Source organism: Hypanus sabinus, chromosome 6, assembly GCF_030144855.1.
Source record: "Hypanus sabinus isolate sHypSab1 chromosome 6, sHypSab1.hap1, whole genome shotgun sequence".
NCBI classification, from domain to species: domain Eukaryota; kingdom Metazoa; phylum Chordata; class Chondrichthyes; order Myliobatiformes; family Dasyatidae; genus Hypanus; species Hypanus sabinus.
This window is the reverse complement of record NC_082711.1, coordinates 132,359,388-132,379,990: the sequence shown is the minus strand read 5'-3', so window position 1 is coordinate 132,379,990 and position 20,603 is coordinate 132,359,388. Positions and strand designations below refer to the sequence as shown.

Genomic DNA, 20,603 nt, shown 5'->3' with positions numbered 1-20,603 from the left:
CAAAGAGCGCTGTTACAGAACAGCATCCATCATCAAATACCTCCACCACCCAGCTCATGCTCTCTTCTCACTGATGCCATCAGGAAGGTACAGGAGCTTCTGAACTCACATCACCAAGTTCAGGAAAAGTTATTATTCCTCAGCAATCAGGCTCTTGAACCAGTGGGGATAACTTCACTCGCCCCATCATTTATCTGTCCCCACAACCTACGAACTCACTTTTAAAGACTCTTCATCTCACGTCCTCAATATTTATTGCTTATTTATTATTATTATTATTATTATTATTATTTCCTTTTTGTATTTGCACAGATTGTTGTCTTTTGCACACACCGTCTCCACCCTGTTGGTGCGGTCTTCATTGATTCTATTATGGTTATTGGATTTACTGAGTATGCCCATAAGAAAATGAATCTCAGGATTGTATATGGTGACACACATGTACTTTGATAATAAATTTACTGTCAACTTTGATTGCCGCCTTACTGTTACGAGTACCCTGTGTGAGTTTGATATCCTGTGTGCAAAAGGGTGAAGATGACCCTCCTTCTAATTTTAAGAAGCATTCACTGACGATCAGTCTGTCCACATAGGGTCGAAGTTCGGCTTGCAATGTTGAAATGTAGTTGCCTGACTGGGCTCCTATCCGAACACAGTCTGCAACCTGTAGATAGCGAGGCTGGGTCCTGCTCTGGCATACAACAGGGGGCCTCATTTCAATGGAAGCAGCCCGTGCAAGGCGAGTAAGAGAAAATCTGAAGGAACTCTAGCTCTGAGTTAGGCCAAAAGGAAGGTCAAGGGCTGGCCCAGGTCTCGTCACTCGCTGTGCCTGATAAACAGGCTGTCAGTGGCACTGTACTGGAGCTCAGCCTATTTATATGATAATGACCTGGCAATATGCTCCTCAGAAAATCTATAACAATTAAAAGTGGTTGACTTAATCACATAAATCAAGGCTCCCTTAGTTCTCTTAGACATCTGACACTTGGTTTGGTAACTCCAGACCATGCTGCTTCTTTTTAAACCTTTGAATCTGTATTCTGATGAAAGGTCATTGACAGAAATATTAACTGTTTCTTCTTTACAGATGCTGCCTGACCTGCTGAGCATTTCCAGCAGTTTCTGTTTTTATTTCAGATTTCCAGCATCTGCAGACTTTACCTTTTTATGGAGCTAATATGGGTAGATTGTATAAAGAGTGGGCCTCTTCTGGTAGGCTGCAAGTTCCACAAGGGTCACTGTTTCTTTTCACATTATATGTTAATGATCTGGATAACAGAAGTAATGTCACCGAGCTTGCAGATGATAGGTGGAGGGACAGGCAGTGTTGAGGAAACAGGGGGATGTGGACAGATTAGGATGGTGGACAAAGAAATGGCTGGCGGAATACAGCGTACGGAATTGTATGGTTATACACTTTGGTAGAAGAATATAGGCTTAGGGAGCAAATTCAGAAATTGGGGGTACTAAAAGACTTAGTAGTGCTGAATTCCCTCAAGGTTAGCTTGCAATCTGAGTCACAGTAAAGAAAGTAAATGCAATGTTAGTATTCATTTCCCAAGAACTGGAATATAGAAGGTTGTAATGCTGAGGCCTTATAAGGTATTGGTCAGACCACACTCGGAGTATTGTGAACAGTTTTAGGCCCAATATCTAAGAAAAATTGTGCTGGCCTTGGAGAGGGTAATTAGGAGTTTTTTTGAGATTAATTCTGGGAATGAAAGGCTTAATGTATGAGGAGCATTCATTGGCTCTGGGCCTTATTCACTGGAGTTTAACAGAATGAGGAGGGATCTCATTGAAACCTTCTGAATATTGAAAGATCTAGACATAGTGGACAGGGAGAGGATGTTTCCACTAGTGGAAGAGTCTAGGACCAGAGGGTGCAGCTTCATAATACAAGGACATCTCTTTAAAATAGAGATGAGGAGGAATTTCTTTAACTGGAGGTTGGCGAATCTGTGGAATTCATTGCCACAGATGGCTGAGAATTCCAAGTCATTAGGTCTATTTAAACTGGAGATTGATAGGTACTTGATTAGTAAGAGTGACCAAGGTTACAGGGTGAAGGCAGGAGAATGGGGTTGAAAAGGATAATAAATCAGCCATGATCAAAAGGAAGGACAGATTTGATGGGCTGTATGGCCTAATTTGGTCCTATGCCTTATGGTTTAAATGATACAACATTGCTGTGTCTGGGCTTTAAAATGACACTCTGTCAGTTTCTGTTTGCATTTTTGCTGGCATCAAACCCTGCACCAGTTCCCAAATTCAAGCAACATCCAACTACAATCGCACTGATTATACACCAAATGACACAGCCGCTTGCCAAAGGAGTCGGAGTAAAAGATATGGCTGACCAATTGTCGAGCCTGAAACTCCCACCCATTAGTGATCTCCCATGGAACCCACCCTGTTCCATTTCCCATTAAATTGTAGGAACTGAAAGTTGGGTGTCTCCTGTATCAATCTCACAGTCAGGAAACAAGGCACCAATCTGCCTGTACAGTTTCATCACTTGCCAAACTGCTGTGAATTCAAATTACTTCCCCATGAAGAAGGAATAATGGTACCACTCCTTGTGAAATTGCGAGTTGGAACGAATGGAACATTTTATTGTTTTGAGTGGAAGTAACCATTGTTGTTCTGTTGCACTGGTAGAATGCCTTCCACATTCTCAGACCACCTCAAAGATACTTTCCGACAGATGAGGGCAATGCAGACTTCAGCTAAAACTGGAGAACTTGCAGGACATTGACTGCCCCAAAAGTCACTTGAGGGAGGTCAAGGAAATTAAGCAGTTCCTCATATGGACCAACCGGAGATGATGTGATAAGACCTCCCAGAGCAAGTCCAACATGAGACCGGGTGACCCTGCCCTTCAGTTGCACATTGAGACAACCCACAAGGAGTGCAGCTGTTGGGACAAACTCCATTCCAGGCTGGAATCAGCAGTCTGGTGAGGTTTCTCTGGATGGACAATTTCCCACAGTGTGACCCTTCCATTTTAATCAATTATTATGTAAAAGCACCCCCCGGCATCTGAGTGAAGTGCAAATTGAGTATAATTCATACCAGATATCACCCGGTCTTTGAACCAGGGACATCTTCACATTCAGTGCAGCCAAGGAACAGAATGACTGCAGGTTTAATTTTACACATACCAACTATTTTTTAAAATGTATGCATATAAAAATGTCTGAGTTGCATTGCATCAGTTTAAAAGACTTCTTTGCTAATGACTTTGCAGACATTAATAGCAGGCAGCACCTTCGAAGCATAATCGCAAACTTTGATGCAAAGATTTGTAATGAGCAGCACGATTACTCGTGCCACACACAGAATGAACCTGAAACCAAATTAAGAACAAGTGCTGCAGCCCTGGCACCTCAGTAAGGATATCACAGAACCTCGGGAGGGAAGAGCTCCAACTCAGCTTGGCAAATTACTATTGCCCTGAGCTCCACAGACTGAGCTCACCCACTGTGAAGGAGCACTGTACTGCCAGTTAAAAATGATAACAGCTTCAGTATCGATTGCTTAAATATTACATGCATAACCAGCAATACAGCTAGCCGAAGTACTCTATGTGCTCTACTAATCTGCACAGCTTATATCTGTCAATGCCATAGCCCCCCTGAGCTCTGCCACCTTTGCCATTGCTAACTTTGCACTGACGCTACTTCTGAAACCTGTGATACTGCTCTTAGGTTGGACTCTTTGCCTATCCAGTTGCTGGGGCAGCTATGAGAGGGCATCACTGGAAATATGTTCAGTGTGCTTTTTGCCTCCAAACCCTCCTCCTCCTCCTCTGATGTCAACCTCCTACTTGCTTTTCTACAAGCTTATTACAGAAAAGATTTATTGGTGAGAAATTCTTCTCCATTTATTAATTTTAAGTTAATGAATGTCAGAAGCAGAATTGACTGATATTACAAATGGATTTGAATTTCCAGTTAATAAGGTTTAGAGTCATTCAAGACATTGTTGCTTTTGCTGATAATGCAAAATAGACAACAGCGTCAGCTTATACCTTGGAAATCATCATAAAGGAAGAAAGGAAAAGACGTAGAAGAGCCAACTCATCTGGTGTTCACTGTTGCCCAAAGTTAAAATAACAGCTATTTGTGACTATATCAGCTAACATAGTCACAGGCCAACTGTGTAATCTACTTGCCCATGGAACCCTATGCCTTCTGCAGATACATAGCCCCTGAAACAATGCAATGCTCTTGACTTTTCCCTGTTGCCATAAATGTTATGATTTCGTGTTCTATGCCACACATTTCCGTAAGCATTTAAAACACAATCAGAAATGGAGGAAAAGCTACTTCAATGTTCCCTTGTCTATTTTTGCGAATGGTCCATTTTGTGTACAAGATCCAGCATGGCTGCCTAACACAGGTTTTTGCTGAAATACAGTAGTTCTATGGCATGCAGTGGAACCAACAATCGAAGTGGTGTGCGGTGAGGACGGCACATTACAAGCTCACCATAATATAGATCTGGAAGCCTGATTTCTAATGCTCAGGTAGGTTTAAGTGTCATTCAGAATCTGAAAGCAGTACTTCATGGGACCAGCACCTTTGTAATACCTGAATGAATCCTTTGAAATCAGTGGTACCAATCCACAGTTCTGCGCTTTAAGCTTTGAAGTAATGTTTCAGCAATACTGTCTGCACAGACAGAATTTGTTCTGATTTTCTGGACAGTCACTCAAAGGTTTAGCAGTTACAGGTGAAGCCCTGGGTGATCTCTCCACGTTATATTTTTGTGCTCGATAACACCCACTTTAGCTCTCCTCCTCCCCTCGCTTCCACTCTTAACCATCCCTTTCCTCCCCCCTCCTGCCTGCCCCTTTCCTCCCCCCTTGCCTCCACTGCCATCCTTCTCTCCTCCTAAGTTTTGCTGGTTCATGTGAGAAACAGGCAGTGGCAAACCCCAGTTCAGACTCGATCCCAGTCGAGTGGCCAGAGGCAAATGCTGGAAAGCTGAAATAATCTGAAGAAACCCCAGACATGACATTGAGGCTTCAGCTGATGAGAGAAACATGCGGATTTTTAACTGGCAGCTTGCCTACAGCCTCAGGAGGGGTTCTGAGTATCACCAGCATATCACTATTAATTGACCATTTCTTGCTGTATTCAGATTAAGTCCAAGCTTAAATAAGAGAAACAAGATACATCTATTGAATCCCAGAGAGAAAAAAAATAATCTTTATTTTCTCCTCTCTTTCATTATTAAGTTCCCATTTCCTCATGTATAGCTACAAATCTCTGACCTTGCCTTTTATTCGCTCCTCCATAATCCTTCACACAAACACAGGGCATTCCGTGAAGTCCCAGTGCAGGGCTATTTGCATTGAAGCTGCACATTGCAGCTAGTTTAGCATAAAGAATAATTCTAACCTTTTCTTAAAAAGGTGAGTGTGCCTCCACAAGCTTTCACTGCAAACCTACATTATGCCCAAAGAAATAATTTCAACTCCTTTCAATCTAGTTTTTCTCTCATTATTTCTCCCATGCATAACACAGTAAAACTAATGTTAGTTTTATTCAGACAGTGATGGCTATGGTGCTGGTTTACATCCCATTCTGAACCTTAAACCCAAGGAGGCAGGGACGCTGTTGGAGTAACATGGGGGGTGAAGAGGTAGCAGAATACATGGGGGTGGGTGGGGGAACAAAGAGAAAAGAGGGGAATAAAGAAGAAAAGCGGTAGGGAGGAAATAATGGCAAGGAACACTAAAAAAGGAGGAAGAGAGAAGGGGAGAAATTGGGAATAAGAAAAAGGTTAACAAGAATCACTGCAGATGCTGGAAATCTAGAGCAATACACACAAGGTGCTGGAAGAGCTCAGCAGGTCCGGCAGCATCTATGGATGGGTATAAACAGTCAACATTTCAGGCCAGGACCCTTTATCAGGACTCTGGAACATCAGAAATTGGGAAAGAAGGTAGTGGAATGGGAAGGGTGGGGGCGGGGGTTCGCGACTTTGTGTGGGGGAATTAGAGTATGATTCAAGCTGCTGGCAGTTGGATTTTAGGATTTCCCATAATCAGTGATTTTCCAAATGATAAAAGTGCTGACAAGAACACAAAGCACCACTCAGTCTTTATAATGATAGTTATCCACTCTTGTAAAGCCTAAAAATGAAGATCTCAGCTCTTTTCACTCCCAGTGCTGGTTTCCATTTAACATGAATTCTCTAAACAGATTTTGCCCACAACCATGACTTCACCAAGGTGACTGATTAAACATAGAGCATCTTATTGGCTAGTGCTGGGTTACTGGAGAGCCACACCAGGCCTCTGTAGTTGTCAGACTAACTGGTTAGCGACAGGCCACTAACCTGTAGGCAACAATCCAGATTTGCTGTCGCTCACTCCAAAGTGTCTTTGGATGTCCGCCAATACACCTGGAAATAATTAAGACACACAATTAGCGGCAATGTACGAGGACAGCAAAACTACTAGAAGATGATTAACACATTTGGGACTCTCTAGCGCTAATGAATTCAGTTGATTGACGAAGGCAGTCGTAGTTGAGAAGCCCATTGGTGAAGAAGGGATTCTGCTAATGAAGAGATCGGGGACAGAGCACAAAAGGATTTCCATCACATTCTGTGATTAACTGGACTAACTTATAAAGATGGGCTCAGCCGGTGATTGGTCGTTAAAGCTGACCCCTGACCTGCTACAGTGTTGGAAGGATGACTGGCTTTATTTTAGGTGCCAAGTAGAGTGTGCTTTGAATTTTGATTCTAGTCCTCGTACTGTTTATAATGCTTGTCAAGGACATTAAGACAGACAAGAATTAAATTATGAAAACCGGCAAAACAAATTAATAATTCAAATATTTTATTAATTATAAATGGTAATAAATTACTTTGTAGGCAAAGGATAAAAATTTCTTTGGACAGTCAGAATATAAAGACAGAGTATTCTACTGAGCATTTTAAAATAAATTGCATTTGTCCCATCCAAAATCATAGAGGTAGTGATGGCCTTCCCCTGAGTTCCACCCCCCAACCCTGCCACTGCTCCTCTCTCCACCCAGCCTACTCTCAGATATAAGGTGCATGGTCCAACAGGTCTGCCAAAGCATCTCCCACATCTGCACCCTCCATTACCTTGAAGAACAAGGAACAGTCTTTTGTCTTCAGGTTCGTTTTGTCAGACGAACTTCAGTGGTTTAACCAAACCTTCTCATTGGCAACTAGATATGGGCAACTTCGGATCAAAAGATTCTTAGTCTTCAGTCATGAAAGTGTATCCAAGTTATCCTGGTTGACATGCTCTTTAATTTGGCCACTATTCCCAAAGCAACTTGCCTCATCCCTTCCCTTCCTTTTGTACATCTTGATTTGACCACAGCATCTGCAGTGCACTTTGTGTTTACTCATCCCTTTCTGCCTGACCGACAACCAGTATTCACTATACGTTACAAATTCTTTGAAAGGATCACATCATGTGTCAAGAACTGGTTTACGAGAAGTAGACAGCTCAAAGCAAAATATGGCTAACCGCCCCCACTTCAAACATTGAATATTACAGCACAGAAACCTGTCTTTTGGCCCACTTTGACATCTTAAGGCCCAGTAACTCTCATTCCTTTGCTGGTATTAAAATAAAATTTCAAACTATCATCCCTCATTACCTCAGTAAGAAAGATCCTGATTAACCTGTTGGCTCACATGGATTTTGTGAGGGAACACCTGTGTCTCCATTGAATCCAAATTACAACATACAATTAGCAGGGAGGAACCCTTGCGAGACAGAAAATGTACATTTATTTGAATGAAACCTATCCAAAGTCCTTATTTTTAGTTAATCAGATGTCACAAACTTTAATGATCGACAAGATTGACTAAAAAGAGACCTTTTCAGATGAGTGCATGCACTCGTTTACCTCTGGCCTTCTGCCATCTGTTCCCAGCTGAGGAATGTTTCTGGGCCGGTAAATTGGTCGAAGGCATTGTCAGCGTAAGTAAACTGTACTTAATGTTGCAGTCTGCTTACCATTGCACAAAGTTAGATTTCATTTACAGCAAAAGAAGCAGCCCTTGGCAGCACACAACAAAGCCTAGGTAAAACTTATGCACAGGCTGGCAAGTGCCAGGCAATACCCACTTCCACAGAGAGAGAGGTTATTCACCTATTCTACCACCAACAGCATCCTGGCATCACTATTGTCTCAACTGGACCAGCCACATCAGTAGCACAACTGGTCCTATGACCATTTAGATGTCATGTCAGGGAGGTGACTTGATACTGCCCACTTGCCTGGATCAGTATAGCTCCAATATTCAAGCAACTTTGACATTATCCAGGACAGATCAGCTTTCTAGTCTAACACTCCAGCACTTTCTTAAACAATCACCCTTTGCTACCTTGTGCCTAAAATTCACAAGAAGCACTGCAGTTACTTGCCTCCCAGTACTCCAACTGAAACCCAAGAGCTGCAACATCATGAGGAAGGGCAACAGTCCACCATCTGCAGGCTGCCTTTTGAGTCACGTGCCATCCTGAAATACATTTCCTTCCTCATCGCTGAGCCCATATCCCAGAACTCTCGACCCAATGACACTCTCTACCAGGCCGTCTTAAATAGTTCTCTGAGGTAGCTCAAAGGCAGTTTATGCCCATGATCCGAACCATGCAAAATGGAAGGCTGTCTGAGGAGAAACAACCCCGTTACCGTACACCTCACAATGAGCATCTAAATAAATTTGAAACCTATCAACTGAGGAGACTGGGATTATACAGTACAGGGGGTTACACAGGTTCATAAAGACCTGCTGAGCATTTTTAGCAGTTTCTGTTTTTGTCTCAGTTCTGCAGCATGTGCAGTTTCGATTTTGATTTTCAATTCCTGTAACATCTTCCATTGATATTTTCCCCCATGACTGCTGGAGATTGAAATGTACTTCGACACCATTACCTTTTCTATACAACACAGAAAGTGTGGAGAGCCATGGGAATTCTTACACACGGCAAGATCCTACATTGATACCAAGCAAGAAGCCGTTTTATAAAGTAAATTATGTGGCTTCACAACCAGGTCACGTATGCTGTTCTGTAGCTGAGACTGGCCATTCAAAGATAGGAAATACAGCCTATTATGTGCCTAAAAATATTGACAGGAAAGATCTTTGAGGTGCTGAAAATAATCGCTGAATTTTGTGCTGAGCAGCTAATGTTTGAATCAGCTCCTTTACTGGTTAGTTACAGGGGAAATTCCACCCATTTACAGTGTTATTGGCTCCACCCTTTACTACAATGGCGCTGTCATTTCTATTGAGGCTGTATCACGATAACGTTTTTCCTTCTGCTAAAATGAGGTTTTAAGGGTGTCTCCAAACCAGAAATCAATGCACAGACACTCCTAAGAAAGCACTTACTTGTACCATTCAGCACCTTTTCAGTTTTTTGAAAGCAAAGGGCACTTTCTTAAAAAAATGTTGGTATGAGGATCAGACTGGGAGTGAGGAACCTGGAGAAGTTACACCATCAGAAAGCAACAAACAGTTTCACCACCCGACTGTCCAAACAGAGGGAGATTGAATGCTCGTCTACAATGGGATGGTGCAGCAGGTAGTGCTACTGCCTCAGTGCCAGAGTCCTGGGATCAATCCTGCAGGTTTTCCATGTGATTGTGTGTGTTTCTCCGAGCTGTTCCCATGTCTTCCCATCGCAAAGGTGTGCAGGCAGGTTACTTGGCCACTGCAAGCTCTCTCTTAGCCTGGGTATGAGGCAAAAGAGTCAAAGAGGAGTTAATGGGCAATGTGAGAGAGCAGGTTGCTGTTGCCACAGAGACATAAGGGGGAAGGAGAATGAGCCTGATGAACCATATGTGTGTCATAGTAAGTAAAGGTAAAGACAGTGGACCTGACCTTAAAATCCAACATGATTGAAGGAATTTATCACCTCATATTTTCCCATGTTAATTGTGCCTCTGCATCAAAAGCATATTTTTCTGCAATTTTGGATTGTTCCAAAATCATAACAATTGTTATTTAAATGCCAACTGTTTTCTTTGAACGAATTGAGCAGCATTTTGAAGCAAATGAAATAGACAATGAAAAGCGAATGCCAGTGTTGCAGAGTGCATTAGGTAGAATGACGTACAGTTTGCTTAGAAGTTTAAACACTTCAACCAAACCAACTAAAATTAGCTTTGCTGATATCGTGACCACTTAGAATCAAAACCAGTGCAGACCACTTTAGGTTTCATCGGTAGGTTCAAAACAAAGAGGAGACTATTTCAGCTTATGTGGCTGAATTGAAGAAATTGTCAGTCCAGTGAGGAGTTTAATGATGCACTCAGAGATTGTTTAGTTCGTGGAGTCTTATCAGGAAACATTCAAAAATGGCTCCCAAGTGAAGCACAACTGACATTTAAAGGAGTAGTTGAAATAGCTGTATCAATGGAAACATCTGACAGAGATAAGATCACATTGCAGTCAGGAATGAAAGTGAGAGTGAACAAAATTGCAACATCTAAACAGAAACCTGCCTGACCAAACAAACTGTGTTACTGTTATGATCAGGTCTCACATATACCAGACCAATGCAGGTTTAAAGGTGAAACTTGTAGAAAATGCAACAAAGAGCATGTCAGACAGACAAAAATAAATGGACCAGACAGAGCAGAGAGAAAGATTAAAAAGTCAGGTTGCAGTTTCAAAAAGAACACTAATCTGCATGCTGTTGATGAAAAATATGATAATGATGGGAGTGACACCGGATTGCGTAGCCTTAAGATTTACAATGTGAAAACTAACAAGACAACAAGCGTTATGGTTTATACCAGAAGGAAACAGCAAATTAATTAAAATTGAATTAGACAGTGGCTTGACTGTTCCAGTCATTCTGCAAAATGAGTTTGAATGTCACTTCACAAACATTAAACTGAAGCTTGCCAATATCCAACTAAGAGCTTACAGTGAAAAAAAAGATAACTCCTGTGGGAGACATTTATACAAGTGAAATACAATGACCAGCAATCCACATTGGGCTTGTACGTAGTTGAAACAGCAATATGAGGCCATGAGTGGCTGAGACAACTACCACATGATTGGAAATCCATCCACCACTTGCACACCACATACCTTCAATGGCATTAACTAAAAGAGAATCAAGAAAGGTACTGGATGATGCTACAACAGCGTTCAAGGATGGCACTGGAAAACTCAACCATATCAAGGGTAATCTAGTGTTAAATGAAAATGCCACACCCAAGTTTTACAAAACCCATCTGGTTCCTTATACCATCCATAATAAAGTAACCAGTAAGCTAGATCACGTGGAGGCCGAAGGAATTCTTTCCAAGACTGAGTAGAGCCCATGGGCAATGCCAGTTGTCCCAGTAGCCAAGAAGAATGGATCTCTGTGGATTTGTGGCGACTTTAAGGTCACCATCAACTCTGTACTGAAAGTAGATCATACCCTCTGCCCGGAATAGAGGATTTCTTTGCAAACCTTTCTGGAGTGAAACACTTCAGCAAAGTGGACTTAGCTGAGGCCTACCTACAGATGGAGATGGAAGAAGAGTCCAGGGTGTTTCTCACCATAAACATTCACAAAGGGCTTTGTCAGTATCATGGGCTTACTGTTGGAGTAGCATCTGAATCTGCACTCTGGCAGAAAGCTATGGACCAGGTGCTACAAGACTGCCCAGGCACTCAGTGTTACCCGGATGACATCATTGTTACCAGTGAGGATGACTCGCAACATCTCCAAAGTTCAGGACAGTATTAAAAGATTGTAAGATTATGGGCTCAGAGCACGGCACAACTAGAGTGAATTCTTTAAAGCAAACATCACTTAGAGTGGTCACGCTATTGATGCACAAGGATTATACAAAAGTGCCGAAAAAAATTCAAAGAATGGTGGATGCCCCAAGGCCAAAGGGAGTTACAGTCCTTTTTAGGGTTTGTCAATTACTATGACAGGTCCCTGCCAAACCTGGCTACTGTACTCCACCCCTTGAGCTCATTACCACAGACTGGGAAGAAATGGCAATGGACAAAGCACAGACAAGAGGTAAAAGAAATGGTGATGTCAGCCACTGTACTCTTACACTATGAACCCCATCATCCAGTGAAGCTTGCCTGAGACACCTCACCTTATGGTACAGGGGCAGTCCTGTCACATGTCATGAGTGATTAAAGTGAATGCTCCACAACATTTGTATCACGTCCCGTTACCACCTTTGCTTTTGTACTGATTTGTACGTGCATAAAAGGAGCTGTGCTCTTTGTGAGTTCGAAACCCACTGTTAGCAGTTCCACTCATCATGATATCGTGGATAGAGCTCTTCTTACTTCAACGTCTATGTCTAATTTTATCTGCGATCAACTTTAATCAAATTTCTTTAGCAAATTAATTTCCCAAACACCACCATGTGAGCACCAGATGTGAAGAAAATCTAAGTACACATGTATCCCCGGCTTTTCCTTTCGCTTAGTTCCTGGAACTATAAAACACAACAAAGGCACTTACTCTAAAACCAAAAACTGAAATAAAAGAGATTTAAAGTGCTGTTGGACAGAAACTGCATTCACTTCCTATGGGGATGTACAGGGAAATGCTGGTCTTGCTCTTTTTCCAGAAGATTGGGAAAGTACGGGGAAGTGGGAAGCCCCAGAGGTGGCACCTGGAAAGTCAGAGCTAGACACACCCTGTTCGAGTGGAAGAGGGCAGCAAGGCTCTGCGGCTGAACCAAGGGCGTACCAGCACTGACATAGCATTGTTCAACACTGCTAGTTGGACAATATGGAAACAGACCTAAAATCTTGACAGATCTAATACCTCTCGAGGGTCTGAGCACAATGCCAAACCTCTCTACTGCCGGGACATCTATTAGTAGAAGGTGATTCACAGAAATTTACCCACATTTTGGGATCAGATAGAATCCATCCAGTCAGTTAACTCCTGCAATGTTTCATTTATTCATTCACAAGCCCAGATTTTGACATCAGTTTTTAAAATTTTGAATGATTTAAAGAATTCAAGGAATTGTTTCCCACAGAGCAGGTGAGCTCTCCCTAAACTCCTGGCCAAAATCAATGAACCTATATCACTGAATCCCACTGATATTGCAGGACATCCTGAGGTATTTCATAGCCAATTACATACTTTAAGAGTTGTCACTCTGTAATGGAAGGAGCGTGGCAGGCAGTATGTGCATAACCATGTCCCTAAAAGAGCAACAAGATATACAATCCAATCGCATGTTTCAGCAGATGCTGTAGGAAAAACATTGCCAGGATGATAAGAAGAAATCCCCAGCTCTTCTTGGAATAGAGCATGAAAAATGGGCACTGACCTTGTGCTCGACTTCCTCCAGTTGTGCCCAGAGCTGTAACCTTCCAGTTCAGCTGGGACGGGATCTCTCACTGAGGTGACACAGTATATGAATGCCTGGCTGCCTTTGGTATTTTGTCCCACATTTGTCATAATCATCAAGAAACTATGTGCCTAATCTGCATAATTTATTCAAGTGTAAGGACTCAGTACAAGAGGAAGAGGGAGAAATAAAGCATAAAAGCAGGCACTTTGGTTCAACTCATCCATGCTGACCACAGAGTCCACCGAGCCTGGCCCATTTGCCCATGTTTGGCTGATATCCTGTGGTTAACAGTAGGGGTCCAAGGCATAAAAACGATTTGGACCTTCTATTTGAAACTTTCCTAACCATGAACTTACCCAAATAATAAAAAAAACATATATATAGATAGAGAGAGAGAGAGAGAGAGAGAGAGAGAGAGAGAGAGAGAGAGAGAGTGTGTAACATAATTTCATTCCCAACTGTGTCAGTCTTGAAAAAAGCTTATCAACCTGCGACATTTTTTTTTCTCTCCACAGATGCTGCCAGATCTGTGAATTATTTCCAGCATTTTCTGCTTTGCTCAGAACTCCAGCAGCTGTTGGTGGGCCATCCCCTCGTCACCCCCAGCAGGAGGGGGCTTGGTCACTCCTGAGACGTTGAGTCCCTCTTGATGCTACAGACGTAGTGTTGCACTGCCTCCTCAGGTGAATATGATACTCCCTGGCTGGGCAGATCCTAACTGACCTCTCCATAGGCTTCTGCAGGGAATGAGATAATGAACCAATCCTACAAATAATTTCCCCAGGGATGGCAACAAGAGCAGGAGGAAATGGCAAGCTGTCACATGACAAGAACAGGGATGCAATATAATGTCCTGACAGTCTGGGAAAGGTGAAAGGGTCAGGTGTGCTGATTTCTGATTAAGGTTGCTGAGGCTTTATTCCATGTCTTGCCCCTGCTGTCAACGCACTGACAAATCACCACACTACAGGGTGACCAAAATAGAAGTGTTTAATTCCTCACCTTGATATCGTCTAAAAATTCAACCTCAAAAATACATGAAACAATCTGACAGTAACACGCTGTAAAAAGTAAAGATCTTTGCACCCTCTGCATTTACACATTCCAGCTATTTTTAATGCTTGTCAGATTGAATAAAAGGGAGAAAAATATTAGCAGTGCTTGTTGGGAGACAAGTTAACTGGGTTGTCGTAAATCAAGAGTGATTTAAAAATTATCCATTTAGAGGTACAGTAAACTGTAAATGCATGTCATAACATCCAGCCTACCCAAGACACTACCATCTCACGTGCGTTCCACGCCATAAACAGTTAAGATCCTAATAATATGAAGGATTTGAATGGTCTTTCTTTGTAAGGAAGATTGTGCTGACATTGGAGCAATACACACAAAACGTTGGAGGAACTTAGCAGGCCAGGCAGCATCTAGGAAAAGAGTAAACAGTCAACGTTTCAACCTGAAACATCGGCTGTACTCTTTTCCATAACTGCTGCCTGGCCAGCTGAGTTCCTCCAGCATCTTGCATGTGTCACTCGGATTTCCAGCATCTGCAGATTTTCTCTTGCCTGTGCTGACATTGACCTTAAAGTGGAATCAAATATTAGTAATAGGAGCGGGTTGTAACAATAATCAATGAATGTGAACTTAAAGCAGATCCAGACAGTTGGAGTTGTTGGTGGAAGTAACAATGGAGATTGATTGCAAATACCCATTTGGTCCAGTAGTACCCTCTCTGGAAGGAAGCTTGCTATCCTAACCTGTTTTAGATCATGAGTTCAATCTCACACCAATGGGGGGATTATTCCAATCTATCACTCAACTGTCCAAGGACAGGCTGCACTCCCATCATCTCAAAGCACCTGAGCAAGACAAACCACGCAGATGTGTTGGGGGGGGGGGGGGGTGGGAAAAGAGTCATCACGATTACCGTTGTCTTCTGCACTCTAGTTGCTCTTTCATTGATCCTGTTATAGTTACTATTTTATAGATTTATTGAGTATGCCAGCAGGAAAACGAATCCCAGGGTTGTATATGGTGACATATCTGTACTTTGATAATAAAATTGACTTGGAACTTTGCTAGCCCCTTATGGATATATGACTGTGTTCGTATAAGCAAAGTATTAGCTGTGTTTTTGGAGTATATAAGGAATATTTTTTGGTTTCCTGTGATTTACGTTGAACCTTGTGTCAGACTAGAAATGCACAATATTCCTGAACACCAGAATGCATCCCATCAGCCAAGATACATGCTGTAACTTCCATTAAACACACCAAATGGATCACAACTCACTGGCCATAGAGAGTTAAAACATGGAACCATGGTTTTCTACCATCAAGTCTATGCAGACCATGAAAATCTATTTACACCAATCCTATCGCGCAGGTTGAACCTTTTTGCCTCCACGCCCTCCCTCAACTTCCCCTCAAGGACGAACTTTGTAATACAGTCCAAATCGGCCAGAGACTTTGAACAGACTCAGGTGAAACACTATTAACAAAAACGGTGGTCTTGTGCCCACACACTAAAATGTAATTGTTGCTTGGAAAAAAGGCATCAATAAATACTGAGAGTATTTAGCAATTAAATGGTTAAAACACTTTGAAAAAAAGGTTGGCAATCATTCAAAGTGACTAGCTCGAGAAGTAGAAGATCTCATTTATCCTTCAATAAATATCTCTAGTTGGATCATTAAAATTAGCTCAAAATTATAATTACCTGATGTTCCCATTCCTAAATCTGAAACAGCATGGTTGGAGGTGAAGGACAAACGATGCCCTAGCCTCCATGGTTGCTGCCTCACGGCAGGAGAAAGAGACAGCAATTCAGAAAAAGAATTATTAAGTCTGGCAGTGTCAGAGTCCCAGAAGTTCAAGCTATGGTCTGCCCTCAACACCATGAAGTGAAAAGGAAAGAAAGAGGGAAACGCAGCAGAAAACTTTGGAAGGAGATTAGCTGGCACATGGGGATTTACAACCTTCCTGAATCTGGGACTTGGGAGAAACCAAACCCAATCTACTGGACTAAAATGGAAAGTAACATTTATAAGTAGAGTAGGTGAATAAATTCTGACATGCTGAGGTAAGTATAACAACTGAGTTTGAAGCCATGATTGCCAAAGATCTCCAACACTGGCACTTCCTCACCTCCTACTAAGATGGTAGCGCGATACTAATACGCAGCAGCCTCTCTGGACTCTGGATCGGGGATTGCCAAACGTTACGTGGATTTTCTGCTGTAGTCTGTTTTGTCATATGCTTTTGTGATATCATTCTGGAGGAACGTTGTCTCATTTTTTAACTGCATTGCATTTGTGATTTTTAAATGACAATAAACTGAATCTGAATCTGAATCTTTGGTCTCCGTCTGTCTATTGACCTGAGATTGCGATGATTATCATGCAACTTTATCTGCCAGATTCAGAATCAGGTCTAATATCACTAGAATATGTCGTGAAATTTGTTAACATTACAGCAGCAGTACAGAGCAACCCATGACAAATATAGAAAAAAAACTGAATTACAGTAATTATATATGTATCTTAAATAGTTAAGTTAAAATAAGTAGTGCAGAAGCAGAACAGTTTTAAAAAGTACTGAGGTAGTGTTCATGGGTTCAATGTCTGTCCATTTAGAAATCAGTTGGCAGAGTGGAAGAATCACGGTGTGTGTGTGTCTTCAAGCTGCTGTACCTCTTTCCTGATGGTAAGACTGAGAAGAGGACATGTCCTGGGTGGTGGGGCCCTTAATGATGGATGCCGCCCTTGAGTCACATTGTACCAAGGTGGTTGAAGGTTGTACCAAGAGGGTTGAAGGACTGTTATCATTTGTTTTGTCTAGCCATTCGTCCTCTTTGAAATCCACAGTTCGATGGGTCTCAGCCCACAACTTGAGCTAACTCACTGAAGCTGATTTAAGAAAGCATTGCGAGCTTCACAGTGAGATCACATGCTTGGTTGGTGGTGTCAGAGCAGAATAAACTCTGCTGATGTTGGGCTGTATCTAAGGAGCTTCACTGTGAAGTATGTATCTCTAGCAGCAGACTCTTAGGACTTTGTTATGTGCAGCCTAAATGTAAATTGCAACTGTGATGAGTTTTCAAACATGATGTAATTGACTGTAATATACTTGGGGATGTCCTGGATTACATGTAATTGAATTTACAGTAGTTGAGATGTTCAAAAACATTTTGTCCTCTCTGACTTTTTCTTTTGACGCTTTTTTTTTTAACCCTGAGCGACAATTCCATTTTTTCCTCAGTAATAACCAGTTTTGTCAAAAGTCCATGAAACAAAATCAGTCCAAAGCCCACAATCATGACTGTGTGCCTGGGGTGTAGGAACACTTGTGATTATTTGGCCTTCTCACAGTTACAGTGTAAACTCACTCACTGCTGCCACAGTCCAGTTTACACCCAGAACCTAACATTGTAGCAAAGCCGGTTCAGTAATTACGAACACTTCTGCTTGAACTGGGTTTTTTTGCTGTAATTGATTACCTACCTAAACTTCAGATATTATTAATTGATTTGCATTAACTCTTGGGTCAGTGAATGTACATTGTACAATCGGTATTACTCAACTAGTGTTTTGTTTTTTTATCATTCCCCTCTGGCACTGGGCTTTCCCCACAAGATAACTTGAATTATTGTGCCTTAAATGTATCTCCAAGGCCAGTCATCACTCAGCAATCCCATTGTGGGCATTTTCCAGGAGGTTTTCAGAAGTGTTTGGCTGATTCTTCTCAGGATTAGCTGCCCAATTGCCCCTCTGCCCAATTGCCCAATTAATTCAGCAGAAATTGAACATCAGATCTGGCCCTTGCCTAGTTTACAGACTGCCCCCACTGGGCTGTGAACTCAATCAACAGACTTAGAGTGAGTGAATTAAAATCACAGCAAGTAGCTTTGAACGAGACAAAATGTGTCTAAAACCTCGGGTGTGCTAATGACATTGAATATGCTGCCACGGAAAAAAATATCAATCACAGAACAACAAACCATGTACCGTGAGATCTACAGGACTGTGCAAAAGTCTTAGGCTCATATATATCGCTAAGGTGCACAATACTGTATTTGTCAGCATGGAGCAGAGAGCAAGTCTGTAAATCTGGCAGGAGCAAAGGATGTTGAGAACAGGGAGGGTGAAGTATCATGGGAGGGGTGTGGGACCGGTGGCAGAGAAGGAGTGCCAGGGGCAGGTGCAGACACACCCAGCCCTGAGACACCAGGCAAGGTCATTTGATTCTAAACAACTGGCTTATTGATCATTACAGAATGTCTCTCTGGTGCTTCCCCATCCCCTTTTCTCCAACCATGATTCCCCTCTCCCTGCCTCCTTCCCACTCTCAGTCCACAACAGAGACCTATATCAGAACCAGGTTTATCATCACCACATATGTCTTGATTTTTTTTTGCAGCAGAAAAGTGCAATTGCATAAAGTTATTACAGTACTGTGCTAAAGTCTTAAACACCTTGTATGTGCCTAAGGCTTCTGCACAGTGTTGTACATCACTTTTTAATATGCTTATTAACATCCACACTGAAACACTAAACAAACACACATATGCATAGAACTATGTGCACACAGACACAGAAATGAACCTGTAGGGGGAGGGGGGAAGAGAGAGAGAGAGAGAAGGGGAGAGGGGGAGAGAGGGGAGAGAGAGGGGGAAGGGGAGAGGGGGAGGGAGAGGGGGAGGGAGAGGGGGAGGGAGAGGGGGAGGGAGAGGGGGAGGGAGAGGGGGAGAGGGGGAGGGAGAGGGGGAGGGAGAGGGGGAGGGAGAGGGGGAGGGAGAGGGGGAGGGAGAGGGGGAGGGAGATAGTCCCTGCCTTCAATGGCACTCCTCACAGGACAATAATTATAGCCCTGCATTGAGTGCAGTTGGTCTGGACTTGGACCTGATAACTTGAGAGTTGGGCTCAGTGTGCACCTTATAATTGTTGTGAGTTCGATTTCCCTAGCTGAGAAAACCTGTTTCTTCACCCTCGCTCATATAAGATTACAACCTGACTTCAGATCAAAGTGACTTCCCAAAATTAACATTGGAGAGGTTGCATTTCTGGAATATGGAGTTGCATCATCCCCACTAAAGTGGCAGGAAACTGCTAGCTCATTGTCACCCTTTCTTGGATCACCTGTCACTTTAATCCTCCACTTTTCTCTCTCCCTCTGCCTGTGGTATCTTATATCGTTCCAACAAAGCCAAATAAACCAGTGAGAAACACGAACTTGTCTCCTGTAGGCTTGTGACAGCCCTCAGAGATTAACAGTGAATTCAAGTATTTCAGATAACCAGCCTTTCCAGTTTGTCAGAACTGGCCAGTCATAATGGTAGCTCATCTTAGTCTTTACTTTGAGCTACCTTTATAAACCTATTTAGGGAATGATCTGTCTGGATGGCATGGAAGCACAAGGTCTCAGTTCATGTGGCAATGATAAACCAATTACCACATTAAGTATGTTTATCTTTCTCCACCAACACTGCCTGGTTTGCTGGGTATCCCTCTCAGTCCTGAAGAAGGGCCTCAGCCCAAAAAGTTGACTGTTTACTCTTTTCCATAGCTGCTGCCTGACCTGCTGAGTACTTCCAGCATTTTGTATGAGTTGCTTTGGATTCCCAGCATCTGCAGACTTTCTCATGTTTGGGTATTTCCAACACTCCACTGCAGGTTTCCAGCAAATGTTTGTAACTTACAGTTCCAGCATATCTATTTCTTCCTTCTCTTAAACATCGTAAACATTCACTACTACCACTAGCAGTATACAGCAGCTACCGCCTGTACTATCCAAACAATGTACTACAATTCCTCACCTGATAAACCCAAACTTGTGACCCTAACTAGTAAGAAGGTCAACAGGTATGTGTAAAGACCACTACTGCAGGTGCCCTTTCAATCCATGCTCCATTCTACCTTGGAAATAATCCTTCTGTGTTGATAGGTACAAGTCCAGGAAATCCCCATCTCACTCCAGGGGGAGCACTTTTGTCAGAAGGAAACAGGTGCTCAAATGAACTATGAGAAATGAGTGCCAGCCATGCCTTATGTAGATTAATTCATTAAATGGAATTTTACAGAACTACTCCACACACTACATGTGAAGCATACAATTGACCCGGTTCCTAAAAAATACTCCAAAGTTAGGAACTATTCAATCATTCTACACCCTACCAATTAATCCAACTGAGACATATATACTTAGCCCACTCCCTGGCGATGAAATATACAATTACCCCAACTGTGAACTA

The 20,603-nt window shown here is 42.4% G+C and overlaps 1 protein-coding gene across 1 annotated transcript in view; it reads right to left on the bottom strand.

Annotated features, from left to right (window-relative positions):
• Nucleotides 1–20,603, bottom strand: part of spns2 (SPNS lysolipid transporter 2, sphingosine-1-phosphate) — a 110,257-nt gene that overhangs the window by 83,013 nt on the left and 6,641 nt on the right. The window contains exon 2 of the mRNA XM_059972958.1: nt 6,352–6,417. Coding sequence (XP_059828941.1) covers nt 6,352–6,417 — 66 coding nt within the window. The remainder of the gene's footprint in view (nt 1–6,351; nt 6,418–20,603) is intronic.